Below are 19,444 nucleotides of genomic sequence, written 5' to 3' on the forward strand. Positions count from 1 at the left end.
AGGCATTTGATTGAGTTGAGTGGCCGTACCTTTTCTATACTCTAGACCGGTTTGGTCTGGGCTAAGTTTTCATAAGATGGATAAAGGTTCTCTACAGTGTACCTCTCGCTGCGGTCATTACCAACGGGATACGATCAAGCAATTTTAATATTTCTAGGGGCAGCCGGCAGGGCTGTCCCCTTTCACCATTACTTTTTACGTTGGTGATTGAACCGTTGGCAGAGGCTATTCGTGGGGATCTCAATATATCAGCTCCAGAAGTGGGGTCAAAATTACATAAGATCTCGCTGTATGCAGATGATGTTCTAATTTTCTTGACAAATCCAGCAGTCTCAGTGCCTTGCCTGATACAATGCATTCACGCGTTTGGCGCTTTTTCAGGGTATAAGATTAATTTTGCTAAATCAGAGGCTAGGCCTATGGGTGGTCTTACGAAAGAGTTGGCTCTTGAGAGTGACTATAGATTCCCATTTAAGTGGTCACAGGAGGGTTTTGTGTATTTGGGCATATTCATTACTCCAGTTCTGGATTGGCTGTTCAAAGCCAATTTTACTCAATTATTTGAAAAAATTAAACAAGATCTCCAAAGATGGGAGGCACTTTCAGTCTCCTGGTTGGGTCGGATAGCGCTTATTAAGATGAATATTCTCCCTCGTTTGCTGTACCCTATACGGATGCTACCCTATTTCACCAGTAGGAAGCGGCAGAAGGGTGAGCAGCAACATCTCCTTGAAGCACGGTTGAAGGCAGCCGAGAAGGCCTATTTTGACAGACCCTCGTTGGTCAAACTACAGAGGATTACAGCACTGCGGTCTACATTAAATTCCATGCTCACGCAGACGGCAAAGAAAGAGCTGACTTTTGCAAAGCAAAGGTTATACGAGCATGGTGACAATCCAGGCAAATACTTAGCATACCTTGCCAGAAAGAGAAGTGCCCCACAAACCATTGCAGCGATTAGGGAAGGGTCTGGGAACCTAACATGTGATTCTAAAAAGACTAATGTGGCGTTCTAGAGTTATATCAGTCTGAGAATTGTGAGGAGGGACAGGCCAAAATGGAATCCTTTTTTAGAGATCTGAAGCTCCCGGGTGTGACTCCCGAACAACAGTCCTTTCTCAATGTCCCATTATCAGAGCAAGAAGTGTAGGAAGCTGTGAGGCAGCTTCAGAGTGGAAAGGCGCCCGGTCCTGATTTTCAATAAACAAACACTCAGGAGACTGAACAGTTGGTTCAGCTCCTTTATCTGGCACCATAAACGGCCCCTCATTAAATTAGCCAAACTGCAGTTGCCTCACAGATTGGGGGGGAGTAGATCTTCCGGACTTTAAAAATTACCAATTAAGCTCGCTTTTGACCTACGTAAGTGATTGGGTTTGTGGGGATCCTCTTTCAATATGGGTAGATATCGAAGCCTCCCAGGTAAGGTGCCCCCTTACCAGTTTGCTGTTTTTGGACAAGGTGAGGACAGTTAGGGAATATTGCCATAAACCAATAGTCATCAAAACTGTTAAAGCATGGAGGGCAATTTGGCAGAGGGAAGGTAATATTGGCAAAACATCTTTGTTTACACCTTTAGTGGGTATGCCGGGTTTTCAACCGGGTATGATAGATTCAGGATTTAAATGTTGGGCAGCTAGGGGTATATCTTGCATGGGTGATTTATTTGAGGGAGCTGTAATGATGTCCTTTGATCAGTTAGTACGGAAGTACGAGTTACCTAATAGAGACCTCTTCCGTTTTTTTCAAGTTAGGGATTTTATTAAAAAAAAATCACACTTTTGACTGATCCATACAAATCTGACATAGAAAGAGGGGTACTAAGGGCTAAGAGTACACTCCTCTGTCAGTACTTTATATCACCAATTGGGGGGTGCCACCTCAGATGAGTCTGATCGACTCTGCAAGATGTGGGAAAGAGAGCTGGGTGTTGAAGTTTCTTCAGAGGCATGGGAGGATATTTGGGAGAATGCAAGGAAGATATCACTTTGCAACAGGACCCATGCTTTACAGTTGAAGATTCTCCACAGGGTCTACTTAGCCCCGGACCGTTTGTCAAAATTTAAACCAGGGGTATCTTCAGCATGTCCCAAGTGCAAGGTCTGTATGGGTACTCTTACCCATTGTCTTTGGTCTTGTGACAGGCTTCAAACATATTGGAGCGCTGTGGTGGGTGCAATGGAGAGGAATATAGGTGTAGGGGTGGAGAAGGGACCCTATTTCTCTCCTTTTGGGCCTACCCATTGTATTTCCTGCAGACTCGCACAAGGCAAAACTTTTCAATATTCTTACATTCTGTGCAAGGAAGAATATCTTGCTAGGTTGGATATCCGAAAACCCCCCAGGCCTGTCGGGTTGGCGGAAGATTGTTATGGAGCATATTCCCCTGGATTTTCTCACAAATATGGTACACCACAAAACTGAGAATTTTTACAAGACATGGCAACCCTTTTTGAAATACCTGGACACAGATTTATCTGCCGCACTAACAAGGGCTTTTATATAGCCGTAACGATTGTGTTTCATGAATCCAATATCCAGGGAGGAGGAACTGTGAATGTATGAGTGTTTTGTTTGGCTGGGCTGAGTTATTACTATTTATTTGTTTGTTGTTAGGTATTTATTTATTTAGTTAAATAGCTAGTTTGGGTTTTTTTTTAAATTTTATACTTCTCTACATATGTTTATACATTCGTATAGGAGGGTGGGTTGGGGAATTCTTTATATTATTTGGGTTTAGTTTTGTACTATTTTTGTATTGTTTTCAATTGCATTGTTTTGTATTTGTTGTATTTAAAAATCTATTTTTTTCTTAATAAAAATATATTATATAAAAAAAAGCTAGGAGTAAAATATTAATCAAAAAATCAAGTCCGAAATATGGAAATAGCACACATTTTGAATAACTATTGCTGTGGGAGAGGACAATACATTCAACATTGCAGGACAATTGAAAATGAATCAAGAACAGGAACTCGCTAAAGGAAGCATGAGCAAGAAAGCGATACTGGAAAGAAATAACAGCGGGAACAAACCTCCAGGAGTTGATGGCTTCTACCTCAGGGTTTTATGGGCCGTACATGAAAAAAAAATTATAGTTATTTAGCTATAATCTTCCAAAGTGTTGCTGATCCACGAAATACCCCTTAACACTGAAAAATTAAAGGTGTAATTCCAAAATTTGAGAAAGGTGATAGAAACTATGAACACTTTCCTCTAATATCTGTCGTTAGAAAATTACTGGAATTACAAGCTGAACATTTTGAAAAATTTGATCACTGCCAATCGATATAGATTTATAATGGGGCAGGTCATGTCTAACAAAAAAAAATTAATTTTCAGAGTCTAACCAATAGGGGAAAATCCAGGAGTATGGTTTATATAGACTTCCAGCAGGTAGTTAACAAGATAACTGATAGGTATGTAAACTGGACACAAGTGTACAATCCTACAACAGCCTGTGGAGGACTTTGGTTTGTCACTATGTTTATTAATATCTAAAGTAATGCAATAGAGATCCATGTAACGAGTCTGCCAACAACTCAATGTTTGATAGCATATAGAAGTAAAAGATTAAACAGGGACATTGACAATTTGGATAAAATGAAAACAGACTGATTTAGGACTGAAAAATTTAACCTCTTCTACTTTAGACCAAAACAGAGTAGATTTAAATTCTAATGCGCAAAACAAAAAAGTGGTTACCCAAGGAGAATTAGGGCTCCAGGCACTCAAATCACTAGAATTAAGAATTCAGGACCAAAAAAAAAATCCAAATGACTAATTGGAATGTTAGTCCTCATAACCAGGAGCTACGATGCAAAGGGAAGTTTGGCTAAAGCCATACAAAGTCTTGTTTAGGCCATGTTGGAGGCACTGCAAACAACTCTGGTTACAACTGCTTCGAAAATATATACCATACATCGAAATAATACTGTGGAGTGTCACCAGAATAGTACCATGACTCAAAGCATTAAATGATGAGGAACATTGACATAGGTTCTTTACTCAGAGTAGTAAGGCCATGAAATGCCCTGCCTACAACAGTAGTAAACTCGTCAACATTAAGGGCATTCAAATGGTCATTGGATAAACATATGGTTGTTAATGGAGTAGTGTAGGTTAGGTGGGCTTTAGATTGGTTTCACAGGTCGGCGCGACATCGAGGGCCAAAGGGCCTGTACTGTGCTGTAATGTTCTATGTTTTATGTTCTATGAACTAGGCTGATATTCCCTGGGTTGTAGAAGGCCGAGGGATAATTTGATTAAAGGTTTTAGGAAATGACATTGTCCATTGATGGGAAGGGCTAGGATAAGGGGGGGTCTTAAGCTTAAAATTAGAATTCAGCCAATCAGCAGATAAGTTCAAAATTGTATCTTCAAGCGGGTAGCAGAAGTGTGGAACTCACTTCCACAAAGATAAGTAGGCACTAACTCAATGAGTCATTCGAAATCTTGTTACAATCTTAGGAAAGGCCAATAAATGTTAAAAAGAGGAATTCCCATGAAGCCGATGGACAGATGTCCTTTTTAAAATCTTTTACTGTAACAAATGACCTGCTGATTCTTCTTGAGTTCTCTGCCCAATAGCAGGGTCAACCCACAGTTCCACAACCTGTATGGATGGTAGGGCTGGAATGGCAGACCTCAAATACACCCTGGATGGAATGGGAAGTGAAGCCAAATCTGTTAGTACCACAGACCTACACCAACATGTTCAGCCAACTGCCTTCCCCTCAAGGCTTCAACTTTGTTGGCACTATACACTGGACAAGTGTGCTGTATTGAACTGAATTTAATTTAATTCAATTCATTGTCACATGTACCGAGGCACAGTGAAAAGCTTTGTCTTGCGAGCAATACAGGCAGATCACAGAGTTAAGTAGCGTAGGTAAGTAAATAATAGGTAAACAGTGGCAAAAACAAAAACACAGGTACAGGCGAATGTTAAGAGTCCATTCAGTATTCTAACAACAGTAGGGTAGAAACTGTTTTGAAACCGGCTGATGGATGTGTTCAAGCTTCTGTATCTTCTCCCTGATGGCAGAGCTTGTAGAAAAACTTTGTCAGGGTGGGATGGATCTTTGAGAATGCTGTCGGCTCTTCCTTGGCAGCGGGCCTGGAAGATGAATTCTATAAATGGGAGGTTGGCCTTTGTGATTGTCCGGGCTGAGTTCACCACTCTCTGTAACCATCTCCGACCTTGAATGGAGATCACCAGGTAGTGACTGTAGCTATGGAGAGTGATGGCAGACGCTCCAGTTCCTTCGCGTCACACGGCCAACACAAGAATCTCTCCTGCTCTTCTCGGCTGCCATATGCTGAAGGGACTTACAAGTTGATACTTAACCTGGTCAATCACATTATGGAATGCACCTTCTTTGGCTACCAAGCCCTGGAGAGGATCTTGAACCTCAAAGGGCCCTATCCACTGTGCCACAAGTCCTCCGTCTGACAAGTGAAATAAAATCAACATAATGCTACGATTAAGCTGAAGGATATCTTAAACAAGCTGCTAGATTTCAGTTGAATACTTGCATTTTTTGTTTTCTTAAGCAGTCCCTCAGGTTTGAGGATGACTTCTCTCCATTCTGGTGAAATGGATTTTGAGATGGCTGGTAAGTCAAATGCGTGGCTGACAGATTCTGCCACATGCTGGTGAAGTACTACCTCTACTTCCCCTGATCTGATTTCAGTTGGTTGATTATTGTTGTCCCATGTACCAAGGTACAGTGAAAGGTTTTACTTTGCGTCCAGTACAGGCAGATCATATCATAACAAAGTGCATTAGGATAATAGATCAGAGTGAAGAATACCATGCTACTAGCTGCAGAGAAGGTGCAGAAAGAGAGCAAGACCAAACTTCAATCTAAAATTTGAGAGGCCCATTCAGAATTCTGATAACAGCAGGGAAGAAACTGTCCTTAAATCTGTTTTATATGTTCTGCCTGATGGAAGAGGGTAGAAGAGAGTGTAACTGGGGTGGGCGGGGTCTTTGATTCTACTGGTTGCTTTCCCGAGAGAGGAGGAAGTATAGATGGAGTCAATGGATGGAAAGCCGGTTTGCATGGACTGGGCTATATTCATAACTCTCTGTAATTTCTTGCAGTGTTGGGAAGAGCAGTTGCCAAACCACGCTGTGATGCATCTAGATAGGATGCTTTCTATGGTGCATCCATAAAAATGAGTAGGAGTCATTGTGGACATGCCGAATTTCCATAGCCTCCTGAGGAAGTAGAGACATTGTTCTGCTTCCTTGAGATTGCCCTGGTCCACCCATGTCAACACCGATTCTTCATGATCATCACTCCCAGGAACTTAATGCTCTTCACCTCAGCAACACTGATACAGACAGGGGCATGCCCTCCACTCTGCTTCCTGAAGTCAATAACCAGCTCTTTCATTTTGCTGACATTGATGGAGAGATTCTGCAGGTTCCTGACAAAGTCTCTCAATTTGTTTAGGTGCCTCTCCAAATGTGCTTTCTCCTTTTGGTCAGTTACAAACCAGCGCAATGTGATCTCTTTTAAGGCCACCTGCAAGCATTTTCACAATCCTCCTGGGAGTCTCACCACTACATCTGAGTTCTGAATGAAGTAGTTGCTTTGGATGTCTAGTGTCAGGCATGTGAATGACAACCGCAAAGCTGGTTTTAAGTTATTATCGCTTTGATCTTGAGTATGTTGGCTTGGGAGAGGACACTAGTGTTGGAGTGCTATTCTTGCCATGGGAATTGGAGGATTGAGAGAGGGTACTGATAGTTGTACCTCTCCAGTCTGTTGAAGTGCTTACTGCCCAATTAACTACAACCTTAGTCTCAGGTTGATACACAAACAAAAACTCACATAATTAAAAATACTGACATTAATCACTGTACAAACGTGACACCAAGTGAAATCTCAATCTTTCCAATTATTATACAAGATCCTTCACTTCCAACTCAATTGTTTTAGCCTTAAGCTGTATTCACCAAAAGCCTTTTTCTATCTGAAGTCCCTGGACACAGTTAACACTGACCAAGAACACATCCATGAATCACTCAGTTCATGATAATCCTAATGGCAAAAGATTCTCAGAGTCCATCTTCTCCACCTCCTTTAAACAGCATTATGGGCTCCAGCAGTGTTGATACAGCATCAATGAGTCTTGCTGAATTGACAGTCCCTCACCCTTCCAGCCCCCGGTTCTTGGCTCTTTCCATATTATTCCAATCATTTTCTTTTAGGTTAGCATAGATCCAGTGATGAGGACATGGCCACGGGGCGATGGTAGGTCTGGGTGGAGGACAGCATGGAAGATCAGGTATCAGACTGGAGGCAGGAATGGATAGATTTAGTCAGTTCAGCGATGGGGGCAAATTTAACAAACTGGGAAGCAACATGCACCACTTTCTTAAAACGCTAATCAAGCACGTGAAAGCTCCTTTGTACAAAGAATTTCCATTAGGTTCACTTCAGACGGATGCCAGTAGTGCAATCTGAAATGGATGGGCTTTGATACCATGCCCAGTTTAAGAATATCACAAGTTTTCAGTGAATTTCCAGCACATTTTGTACTATGGTACCATTGGCCACTCAAAGTTTTGCACTTATCAAAATGTAGAGCAAACTCGGTCAATCCTTATCTGCACGACTGACCAATCAAAATGGAAAGTGTTTGAGATACACTGCAAATAATCTGGACGGATACCTCCACGCAATACTGACAGATTGCTGCACTGTGTGAGCTACCACCTTTGGAATGAAACAATGAGCTGAAGCCCTCCTCTTCGGATCACATAAAGGCACCCAGGCTTGGTTTCAAAAAAGAGCAGAGGCGTTCTCCATTGGCTGATATTTATCCCTCACTAAACAACATTGTAACACATGATTTGATCACAATCTTGATGTTTGTTGCATTTTTCTAGGGACAAATTGGCTGTCACAGTTCCTACATTACAGCAATGCATACAATATCAAGCATGCTTCACTATGCAAAAGCACTTTGGAATATTCTATGGACTTTAAAAAAATGCAATAAAGAAGCAAGTTCCCCTAAAGTAAACTCAGTTCAACCTCAGGATAATAATGTATTAATCAGTTTTCGCATTTATATGACAGCATTGTCCCCACAACCTTCAATGCTGTTATTAACCTACAATTCATCAAGAGCAATTTCAAATTCTTTCAAGTTGGAGCTTCACTTGTCTTTTCAAATTTGTACGTGTCTTTTTGCTTTGCAGTCACAGCTAAATACACTGCTTCTATCATGTCATGGTGCTCTTTAGCATTCTATATAACAATGTGCACTTATGCAGCATGTTAAATATAGAAAATAAAAACATGCTATACTGGGAGAACAATACAGAGGAAAGTTGAGTACGCACAACAACAAGATTGGACTATGCGAAAGAGGTTTCGAAAAAGGTTTCAAAGAAAAATAGAGAAGTAGAGAGATGAGCTTGAAATTGTTGATAACTTTGTCCCTAAGGAAAAGGGAGTCACAAAAGATTAGAGCTAGAAGGGCAGCAGGTGGTTACAGAGCTGGGTCAGAGCAAAAGCAAAAGGGTTCATCAAGGGTGACAGGGATAGATACAAGGAAAGTGATGTGTTTGGAAAGTCAAGAATGGAAGGATGCCCATGGGGAAGTTGGTCATCACATCTACAGATGACAAAGGCATGGAGAAGGCTGTTCACTGTTAGTGGGGGACAGTGTGGTCGATGGTGCATCGACACATGGAAGCAGCCTGGACAATCTTGGGGATGCGAGGCCCTATTCTGGAAAGAATGAAATGCCACATTTAACATGACTGCATTCAGTCTGAAGTGAGTAACCAAAGTGCTGATGGCATCAATGGGCTGAAAGGTGGGGTTTCCACCTTCTTAATGCTCTGATGGAAGAACATTTAACTATTTGCTGTCAAACAGACAATTTGACAACACTGGAGGGGCTGTGGATTTGAAGATGCCACTGAAAGGCAACAAATGAAGCAGTAAAGGGCAAATATAGATATTTGGAAAACGCCACAGGGGTGGGATACAAAGTCACTGCAGCATTGGAACAGAGAGGCATGCGTAGAAACTGCACAGAAGCAATACGACAACAAAAGGAAAATGGTGTGCTTGCAGCAATCAAAAGCTACAAAGGAGCACAAGAAGAAATTTGCTCACTGTTTGCAGTTACAGAGGTTTTTTTTGTGAACGTTTTAACTTATTTCTTTCAGGGAATGTGGGCTTGCTGGTTAGACTAGAACTTATTGCCCTAGAGAACATGTGAGTGATGGTGTGCCCTTGCATCTGCTACTCTGGTCTTTCTAGTTGGTCGAGGCTGTTGGAAAGTGCTATCAAGTTTGCCACATTGCAACTTGCACATACTGCTGCCAGTGTGCACAGGTAGTGAAGGAAGTCAATGCTTAAGGTGGGGAAAGGATTGCCAATCAAGCGTGTTGCTTTGGCCTCAGCAGTATCATGCTTCTTGAGTATTGTTCGAGATGTACCAACTGGGCAAACGGGGAGTGTTCCACCATATTCCTGACTTAAGCCTTGTAGAAGGTGGATAGGCTTTGGGGAGTCACGGGGAGGAGTTACATGCTTCAGAATTCCTAGCCTCTAACTTGCTTTTGTGGCCACTGTATTTAGTACATTCCAGTTTCTGGTAACCGCCAGACGTTCAGTACTTGAGGAGTCGCAAATGGTGCGGAACATCGCGCAATCATCGACCCAACTTCTGACCTTATGATGGAGGGAAGGTCATTGATGAAGCAGCTGAAGATGGTTGGGCCTAGGACACTACCCTGAGAAACTCTTGCAGTGGTGGCCTACAGCTGAGATGATTGACCAGTTTGACACTTTAGTTTTAGATATGGCTGGTGGTTCTCAAGGCAAGCCCTCCTATGCCTTGCATTGAAGCCAGGTTGATACCCCGGCATGATAGAGTTGGAAATAGGCCAGGCCATAGATTGCGTTTAAATACCACTCTGCTGCTGCTGATGGCTTGTAGTGGATCATGGATACCCCGTTCTGAGGTCCACAATCGTATCGATATCTAACCCATTTAGTATGGTGACAGTGCCACATAACAGAATGGAGGGTGTCCTCAATGGGAAGGCGGGACTTCATCTGCACAAGGTCTGTGCAGTGGCCACTCCGCTGACACAATCATGGACAGATGCATCTGTGAAAGGTAGATTGCTGAGAACAAGGTCATATAGATCTTTCTCTCTTGGTTTTCTCATTACCTGCCACAAAATATATTTGACTGGAAATGACTTACAATTTTGGTGAGAGATATTAGTGTGTGGAACTGAAACACTTCTCCCATTTCAAGGAACCCTTTGTCAGTACTGGGCACTCCCAGGACAGGTGGGGCACAGACTGAAACTCCCATAAACCTCCATTTGTTGGAGGGCTGGCCATTTAACCCAAATTAAGGGGAAAGACTGGGTTCTGACTGCCTCAAACCCACTTCAGGCGTCAGGCATGTGGGAGAACTCAGTCAAGCACAGCTCCTGGGGTGAGACAAGCATAGCTTCCTCCTTTATCTCTAAGCATTTTGTTCCCTGCTTTGGGTGTTCTGCAAAATTAGAAACTCTCGCATTTTTAACAAATTTGAGAAATCTTTGTGAAATGGTACAGGAGCCCCCCCAGACACAATTCACAAACTTAAAAGTTTAGTTCATATCACAGGTTGGATCTAGAAAGCAACACTTTACACCCTCACAGTGAGGAAAGGGCCCAATAAGTGGGACTAACCATGGTGTTGTTTGAGGTTCACTTTTCGGAGCTCTCTGCAAAGCACAGCAATCATAATTTACCTCCATGGATTTTGTTTTCACCAGAATATCAGGAAGCATCGACAAGAAAAGTCATCTTAACTATAAATCAGGTACAAACTACCCTCCGAAAGGACAATCTCCCTCTTAACTAATGATATTGTTTGCCATTGGGAGGTACCGCATCATTTCACCACAGCCACTAAAATAGGGTCAAGAAAGTCAGTCATGTCTATTGCATTAGCTCAACCACTTTCTTTCCTATTATGACAGTGTCTCCATATTTCACTACAAAATGTGGGAGTTTATTTCTAAGACCATTACACAAGAGTGAACTGAACTAAGCTCAAGAATAAAGGAACAGTTAAATCTTACCTTTCAGTGTCTGGTGACTGAATAGATTCCGTCCTGTGGTTATTCACTAAGTTTAAGAGGTGGAATGAAGTGGAATTGGAAAGCGGATAAATTGAATCCGTCAACAGGCTGTAGCTAAATCTCTCCTCACCTCCAGTGTTTATTCCGGGCTCCGAGCCCACATGAAGCTGTTCAAGTACACTGCCCTGATTGGGTTCTTCAAGTTGCTGGCTGCCACCTCCTGGGTTTGAGTAACTGGTGAAGTTCTCAGTCCTGAGCTTGGCCGACATGTTAGCCTCTATCCCTGTGCACAGGATGGGCAGAGCTGCGTTCAGGGAGCTGTTCCTGCACAGTGCTCTTAGACTGCTCTGCTGGGAACTGCTTCGAAAGTTACTGTGCAAACGGGGGTGGTGCAAAGTGCTTGTTGTGTTCCATGGTGTTGGGCTCAGACTGATTACGTTGGACTGAAGGGCTGAGAAAGAAACATTGGTTCAGAAATGTCTTCTTTATACAGTTGGTTAACCAAATCCTTGAACTCTTTCAAAGGTCACATAGAAGTTAACATAAGAACAGGAGCAAGTCACTTAGCCCTGTAACTCCATTCTATTACAACGCAACTTATCTGTATCTTGACTAGTCAACAGTGGTTCTGTAATTTATGAGGCTCTGTTATTTTGTAGAACAAGTCTTTGGGACATATTGTGCAGGAGCTAACTGTAGGACTCTCACTGAATTTCCCATCCCTCATCAGAAGTCTTCCATTTCCACAGAAAGCACACAAGATAATGAGCTTACTCCACAACATTGTAGGACGGTGACGCCATAGTGATATCACTGCAGTGATCCAAAAACCTTAGTGGTAGTGTCTATACCTCTAAGCCAGGAGACCTGGGTTTGAGTCCCATCTGTTCCAGAAGAGTGTAATAACATCCCTGAATAGATTGATTAGAAAATATTTCCAGAGGCAGAGGTGAATGCTCAGAGAATATGGAATCAAACCCCCATTATAGAAGTGGGTGGAATTTATATTCAATTCAATTTAAATTCAATACAAAGATAGCTTCATGGTTAATCTGAATGAGACTACTATTGCTTGTTCAATCCAAACCAACACAGTTTTATCTTTTTGTTTACTCTTTTGTGGGATGTGGATATTGCTGAATGGGCCAACATTTATTGTTCACCCCTGATTACCTCAGAGGGCTGTTAAGAGGTAATCACATTGCTGTGAGTTTGGAGTAAAACGTAGGCCAGAACGAATAAGGATAGCACATTTCCTTCCTGAAACATGAACAATGGAAAAAGATATTCATTGTATTCAAATTTCACCATCTGCCTTTTTGGGATTCAAACCCACTTCCCTAGAACATAGCATGTTCCAGATTAATAGTCCCTTGATATTACCACTATGTCACAGCCACACGCCAATCTCTCCCATTTACTGCTGTCTCCTAACTGGCCTCTGAAATGGCCAAGTAGGCCACTCAGTTCAAGGGCAATTAAGATGGGCAACAAATATTTGCTTTGGCAGAGGCACCGCCATCTCATCACAAGGCTAAAAGTAGTGGTATACCCACACATAGTTCATTCTGAGGGAGAAACATTTACAAAATTGTAGCTATACACCCAGGTATCTTCTCCAGCTGAGCAAAAATACCTCGCAACCTTCTAAAATAATACTTCAGAGTACAAGCTTCAGTCTTTGGCCAAACTGACATATTTCAATAGCCCACTGGATTAGAGTCACCAACGAACTCTTGCAGATTCTACAACCTGGCTGCACTTTTAAAGACTGCTGAAGCTCATAAAGTAACCACACACCACAACGTTGCCTGCCAACTCAAACTGTTTGATCGACCTACACTGCCCAACTTGCTTCAGCTGCAAAGCCAGCACAAGACACAAACCACTTAAACTGATGCTCTTTCTGCCCAATCGCCCCTCCCCAGCAGGCTCACCATTACTACAGTCCCCTGCATAACCTTGCTTCTTGGTCTGGTCATACCCGGTCCCTTCTCATCCACCTGGCACTGCTCTTGTCTATTCCTCCCAGAAGAGCAAATCCCCTTCAACAGCAATACATTCATGCGGCAACTCTGACGTAATGAAATGTTGTAACGTGCTTCACAAGAGCATTTTAAAGCAAAGTCGCATAAGTAGCTGCTAGATCAGGTGGCCAAAAGATAAGAGATAAGTGAAGTGGAGGGGTGCCGGGAACCAAATTAACTGAAGACACAGCCACACTGGCAGAGCAATTAAAATCCACATGCACGACATACGTCTGTTTCATACTGTATGACTCGATGACTCTAAGTGATCTATGCCGTAAATAAAGTATAACAGCGATGTGTATACACCTTGTATTAGGTTTCTAAAACTAAGTGTGTGTTTTCATACTGATTATTGACTTCTGGTCTCATTAAGAAAACATTTGCTGTAATAATGAATGCTACGTAGTTGAGTGTTATGGTAATTAAAAATAGTCAATTCATTGACATATTTCATAGCTAATCTCAACAGTGTCTTCTAAATAATCAGTCTAAGGTAGATATAATGTGACAACTTTGCTTTAAATTTCCAAATAATCTTTAAATCCACCTGAAGAAACAAAAATGTCAAAAGAAAATATAGTCACAATCCAGTGGAATTTATATGAGGACAAAATGTCTGTCTCAACTTTCCTTTAAAGGGTTTGAGAGGAGAACCATAAGGACCTCAATTGTCTGTACAGTCTACAAATGGCCATCCTGGTGTGCATGCTGACATTTTTATTTTATTCTAGCTTTAAAAACATTGCCCTGGTCTCTGTGGCCCAGTGAAAACAGGCTGCTATTGTTTATTGTCAAATCTTATGAAAGGCAGAATTTGTGATTGATGATAACACCCCTCTCTTTCAAGAGGTCTGGTTCAGTGTTAGCAACCTCACAGGCACAAAGCCATTCCACACCTCAGACGGTAATGCTGTCTGAGAGCTTGATACTGGCAACATTTCAAATTGTCACACCGCTTTAAAATTAACTGTTGGGATTAATTTGGCAATTTTCAGAGGGGAGAATGTGAGAGATCACACAGCCAAGAATGCACTGTGATAGTTAAGGGGCAATGAAAGCACACATTAGACACAAATTAAGCACCGAAAGCATAAATGTAGGTAATCTTGTTGATGTAGAGTGGGTATAATGTTCAAGCCTACTTGGGAGCTTTACGATTTGATTAAAAATAGTTTACTAACTATGATATGTCAACCGTCGCTCAATGGTCGCACTGACATCTCAAAGTCTGGAGGTGACACCCCACCAGAATATTTCTGCACTTAATCCTGACTGCACATTGCTTTAATACTGGGGCAGTAGTGCACAGTCAAAGGTGACAACTGTTTGGATTTCAAACCAAAGTCCTGCTTATCCTTTCAGGTGGGTGTAAAGGATCTTGTTTGACTGGTTGCCTGATTGTTTATCTCACATTGCTGCCAGCCTGCAAGAGAGGCTATGTCTCAAAAATACTGTTCTGGCAGCAAAAAAAATGCTTTGCAATGTCCTGAGATTGTCCAAGGCACTATGCAAATCTTCCATTTCTTATCTGGTGAAGACAGGACTGCCCTCGGATGAGCTTGGTGCAGATGACAGCAAAGGAATGGGACATGTAGGTCTGAGATTCCTACAGGACACTATGGACTAATGGAACCCCCGAGGAAGATTGCAAAGAGTTTACAGGAAGGAAGGCTTAGGAGAGTCTGGGAGCAATGTGGTCAGGTTGGTGCACAGAAGACAGTGGTGAGATTAGAACAATGAGCCGAAGATGGTAGGGATGATGAGAATTGATGGTCATCTTTGAAAGAGCAGTATGTGGGGATGGGTGAAATGGTGAGATGCTAGAATTCTCAAAATAAGATTGCTAGATCGTTTCTGGGTAGAATACGGAGAAAACGCAGGTAAATGGATTTCAGATACAGACCAGTCAGGATCTGGGTTGAACAGGCTCAAGAAGCTTGATGATCTACTCCTAGTCTTAATTGTTAAAGCCTTGCTACAGAGTTCTGTATAACTTAGGAGGTCAATTACTGGGATTCAGGGAAACCCAGGAAAAGTTAAAAGGAGCAAGACTTCCACACACAAACCTAAAGAAATATTGAACAGAGCATGTTTAAAGCCTGATTTTGAACCTTTCTTTCTGAACTGCTCAGTTCACATGGAATTCATTTTGTAACTTGGAAAACTCAATACTTGGAAACATCAGGCAGTTTATTTGAAAGATACAGTTCCGAATCCTGATCGTCCATCTCAAAGAGAATGATATTCCCATCCTTTGGCTCCAGGTCAGAGGTGAAGGGGACATCATTGAGACGTCCTGACCCATGCAATCTCACTATTGCTGCTGTAAAGAACCTAGCTGGCTGCATCAATAGGAAGCAGTGGCTCACCGTTAGGGCCTGGGTGGAATTTGACTCGATGCCAGTTGCTGACACGGTCTTCAAACTTTGCTTCTGGGACACTGAAGTAGAACGGACTCTCGTCGGGAGGCGCAGGCTTGAGCACGGGCGGTCGTGGGATCGTATACTCATACGTAACATGTGGCATCTTCCCATTGAGGTTGTAATACTGTTTTAGCAGAAAGAGAAATCATCAGAACCAAACAGCAATGTAAAACCTCAGAATAATCTTTTCTATTTTTCCGTGAGAATATTGTTCTTGATCTGAACCCATGCAGAAAGGGCAGATATCAGAAACAATTGGAGAGCATGGAGGTAAATCAGTGGAGATACAACCACTAGTGATTAGTCTATAATAAGATAGAGTTTAAACATCCACAATTTGGAAGAATAAGGCTAAATAGAGTGAGGCTTTAGCTTCTACAATATAAAGGTAATTCCCCAATGATACAGTTTGTATTTATTTGTCAGTAGACAATTATGAGTCATGATTTAACTATGGAAAAGGTAAGGAGCTTAGGAGGAACAAAAAAAAGAAGAATTCAGAATAGCAATGACCTTGATGGTATTGCTTAAAAAAAAGATAATCACAGATAAGACAGGAACTGAGAGATAGACCACTACAAGCTATTCTACGCTATATATCCTGAGATGTAAGGTGTTTTAAAGAAAATCCTTCACTAGACAAATGAAATGTGTTATTTTATCCCTTAATTTTAAAGGAACAGGAACAGAATTAGGCCATTTGACTCTTAAAAACCAAGAATAAAGCTCCACTCAGTACTCCAGGTAGGCCTCACCAATGCTCTGTCGGATTGGAGTAAGGCTTCTTTACTCTTCAAATACATTTTGAACAAAATAATGCTTTTGAAACATTCAAATACTTTATATTCATCGCCTACCTCTTTTCTATGCCGTTAAATATATAATTGTCAACAAATTATTGGTGAACCATGATTTTCCATTCATAAATACGTTGGTAACTTCACCATCATTACACAACAATTGATTCATAAGAACTGGACAGCTCTGTGGTAAATTAGCACTGTTCCATGAGACTTCAAATGATACAATAACCATCAGCTATGGTCCCCTGTGGTATCACTCTTGCTTTTGGGTCAGTAGCTTATAAGCTCAAGGGTCTTGAGCACAGAACCAGCCTGACAGTCCAATGTGGGACAAAAGGAGTACTGCACTGTACAAGGTGCCATCTTTCAGAGGAGATGCTAAACCAAAGGGACGTAAAAGATTCCATGGCATTACTTTGAAGACAAGAGATGGTGTTCTCCCCAATGTCCTGACCAATATTTATTCCATTAAATTTAATTGATAAAGTAGATGATTTGGCTATTGTCTGCTGGTGCTTGTGGAATCCTGGTACAAACAAACAATGTGACCACTATGTTACCAACATTACAACTGAGATTGCACTTCAGACATTATTTCACTGGCTCTGACGAATTCCCTGAAGTCCAGTAAGATTCTTTCCTTCAATCTTACTTTAGCTAGGAACACAATCTCAGGTCACAAGGTGTGTGGGATGTGGAAACGCCAGACCAGTCTACAAGGATTCGCTGACTAACATCATAGTTCAGCTAGACTACTGGGAAACATGTGGAGGGAACAGAGTTTGCAGTGCCTGCCCAGGGGATACCCCGGCTGAGTGCTTGGGTCATCCACAACAATCTGGATTAACGTGGTTATCTACATGACTCAATCTAAAAACTGTATTCTGGAATTAATACATGCCCTTTCATTTCTTGGACCTCCATACTTGGATCTGGATGAGCCAAACGTGTTTTCTGCTAGCTGTGTGGGAAATGAGTTAGAGCTGGACCTCCATCCGACAACATGATCCAAGATTTGGCAATCTCATCATGTGCCAGTACAGTGCACATGGGTGGTGGGAACTGGAAATGCCAATCTAACACAGTAGGGAATGCTGATCTGTGATGAAGAGCTGACTTTAGTGCTGGTGATGAGGTGATGGTGATGCTGACAGGCCAAAATTGAGTGCAAAACCACTGTGGGACCCTGAGCCACATCTTGCCTGTGCATGTTTGGCTGTCAGTTGGGCTAGAAGATGGGCCAGCTACTCCCTGGAGCACTGCGAGGGCTCTACCTGGTAGAAAGGGGAGATGATGGATGGAGCCCCCGTCACCAAGTAACTGGAGTTTGGCATGAGACCAGTGAGGGCATGTGGTGTTCTTGCTGTGAGGGCAGTCACTGCTGTCTTTGTAGACCTTCCGTAGGTCAAAGAGTGTCCACATATGAAGGCCCATCATCCTTGGAGCATACGACATGGGTTCACCTGCCAGTTTCCATTTACATAAATGCTAGTGGAGGTGGGAAGGCCTTCATTGCCACTTAAGTGCACTCTAAGTAGCAGAACTGTCCTCTACCTTACCCACCCCTCACGGGATGACATGACTATCTCCCCTCCTTTCTCCCATTGTCCTCCAAACCCAGCACTTAGCCCGTCCCCAGACAGCTAATAAGTTCCAGCCCTTAGACCAAAGCACGTCCTTTAGCAGAACAAAACAATAAAACCAGCAACAGATTTTACTTTTTCTTTATTCTCTCATGGGATTTGTGTGTCGCTTGTCAGGCCAGCAATTATTGGCTGTACATCATTGTTCTGGAGCATATTGTCATGAGCTGGCTTCTCAAACTGCTGCAGTCCTTGTGGAATACATATAACCACAACGCTGTTAGGAAGAGGGTTTCAGGATTTTGACTTAGCAACAGTGAAGGAAGGAAAATATGGTTCCGAGTCAGGATGGTGTGTGACTGAAGGGAAAACTTGCAGTTGATGGTGTTCATGTGAATCTGCTGCCCTTGCCCTTCTAGACAGTATAATAAAATCCCTAGTGTGGATACAGGCCACTTGGTCCAACAAATCCACAACAGCCCTCCAAACAGTATCCCACCCAGACCCATTCCCCGATTACTCTACAATTCCCCTAACTACTGCACCTAGCCAATCCATCCCTGAACATTACAGGAAATTTAGCATGGCCAATTCACCTAACCAGCACATCTTTGGACTGTGGGAGGAATCCAGAGCACCCAGAGGAAACCCCCACAGACATGGGGAGAATGCACAAATTCCACACAGACAGTCGCCCAAGGCTGGAATCAAACCTGGGTCCCTGGCACTGTGAGGCAGCAGTGCTAACCACTGAGCCACCATGCCAACTGATAGTGACAATTAGTTTGGAAGGTGGGTATCTAAGAAGCCTTGGTGGATTTCTGCTTCTTATAGATGATACACACTGCTCCCACTGTGTGCCATTGGTTGAGAGAGTAGATGTAAAAGATGTTAGATGGGGTGCTAATCAAAACCAGGCTGGTTTGTCTTGGATGGAGTCAAGCTTCTTGAGTATTCAAAGTTTATCAATAAACTACAAGAATGTTTTCTGCCCAAATAATGGCTATAAAAAAATGTCAAAAAGGTAGAACTAATAGGGCATCAAAAGCCATCTGCATAGTAAGGTGTCAGTGAGCAGTTCCAGAAAATCATCAAAAATGCTAATTGAATAGTAGCCTTTCTATCCATAAGATAAGAAGGTAAAGAGGTAGAAGTGATGCTCCAGCTCTCCAAAGCCCTACTCGGATCACACCTGGAGAACTTGAAGAGTCCGAGCACCACTCCTTCAGAAAGATATAATGACCTTGGAAAGAGTGCAATGCAGATCTATCAAAACAGTCTGTGGGTTAAGGGCCTTTTATGTATTATTGGGGGGGGGGGGTGTAGTTCCTGGAATTTAGAAGCTTAGGTAGTGGGTGTGATTGCAGCTCTGAAGCTAACATGGAAAATACATGGTGGGGGGGGGGCAAAGAAACTATTTCAACTAATGGAGAATCCTGCAGTAGGGGCATAGCCAAAGAATTAGAGCTAGACCTTTCAG

General features: G+C 42.3%; 1 protein-coding gene across 3 annotated transcripts in view; it reads right to left on the reverse strand.

Annotated features, from left to right (window-relative positions):
* Positions 1-19,444, reverse strand: part of LOC122554649 (ADAMTS-like protein 2) — a 122,952-nt gene that overhangs the window by 35,739 nt on the left and 67,769 nt on the right. For all 3 annotated transcript variants that reach the window (XM_087990286.1, XM_043700011.2, XM_087990285.1), the window contains exons 9-10: positions 15,525-15,702; positions 11,126-11,576 (exon numbers count right to left, since the gene is read on the reverse strand). In XM_087990286.1, coding sequence (XP_087846412.1) covers positions 11,126-11,576; positions 15,525-15,702 — 629 coding nt within the window. The remainder of the gene's footprint in view (positions 1-11,125; positions 11,577-15,524; positions 15,703-19,444) is intronic.

This window comes from Chiloscyllium plagiosum, unplaced genomic scaffold (assembly GCF_037043375.1).
Source record: "Chiloscyllium plagiosum isolate Xiang-an unplaced genomic scaffold, Cpla_swu_hap1 HiC_scaffold_9, whole genome shotgun sequence".
Lineage (NCBI taxonomy): Eukaryota > Metazoa > Chordata > Chondrichthyes > Orectolobiformes > Hemiscylliidae > Chiloscyllium > Chiloscyllium plagiosum.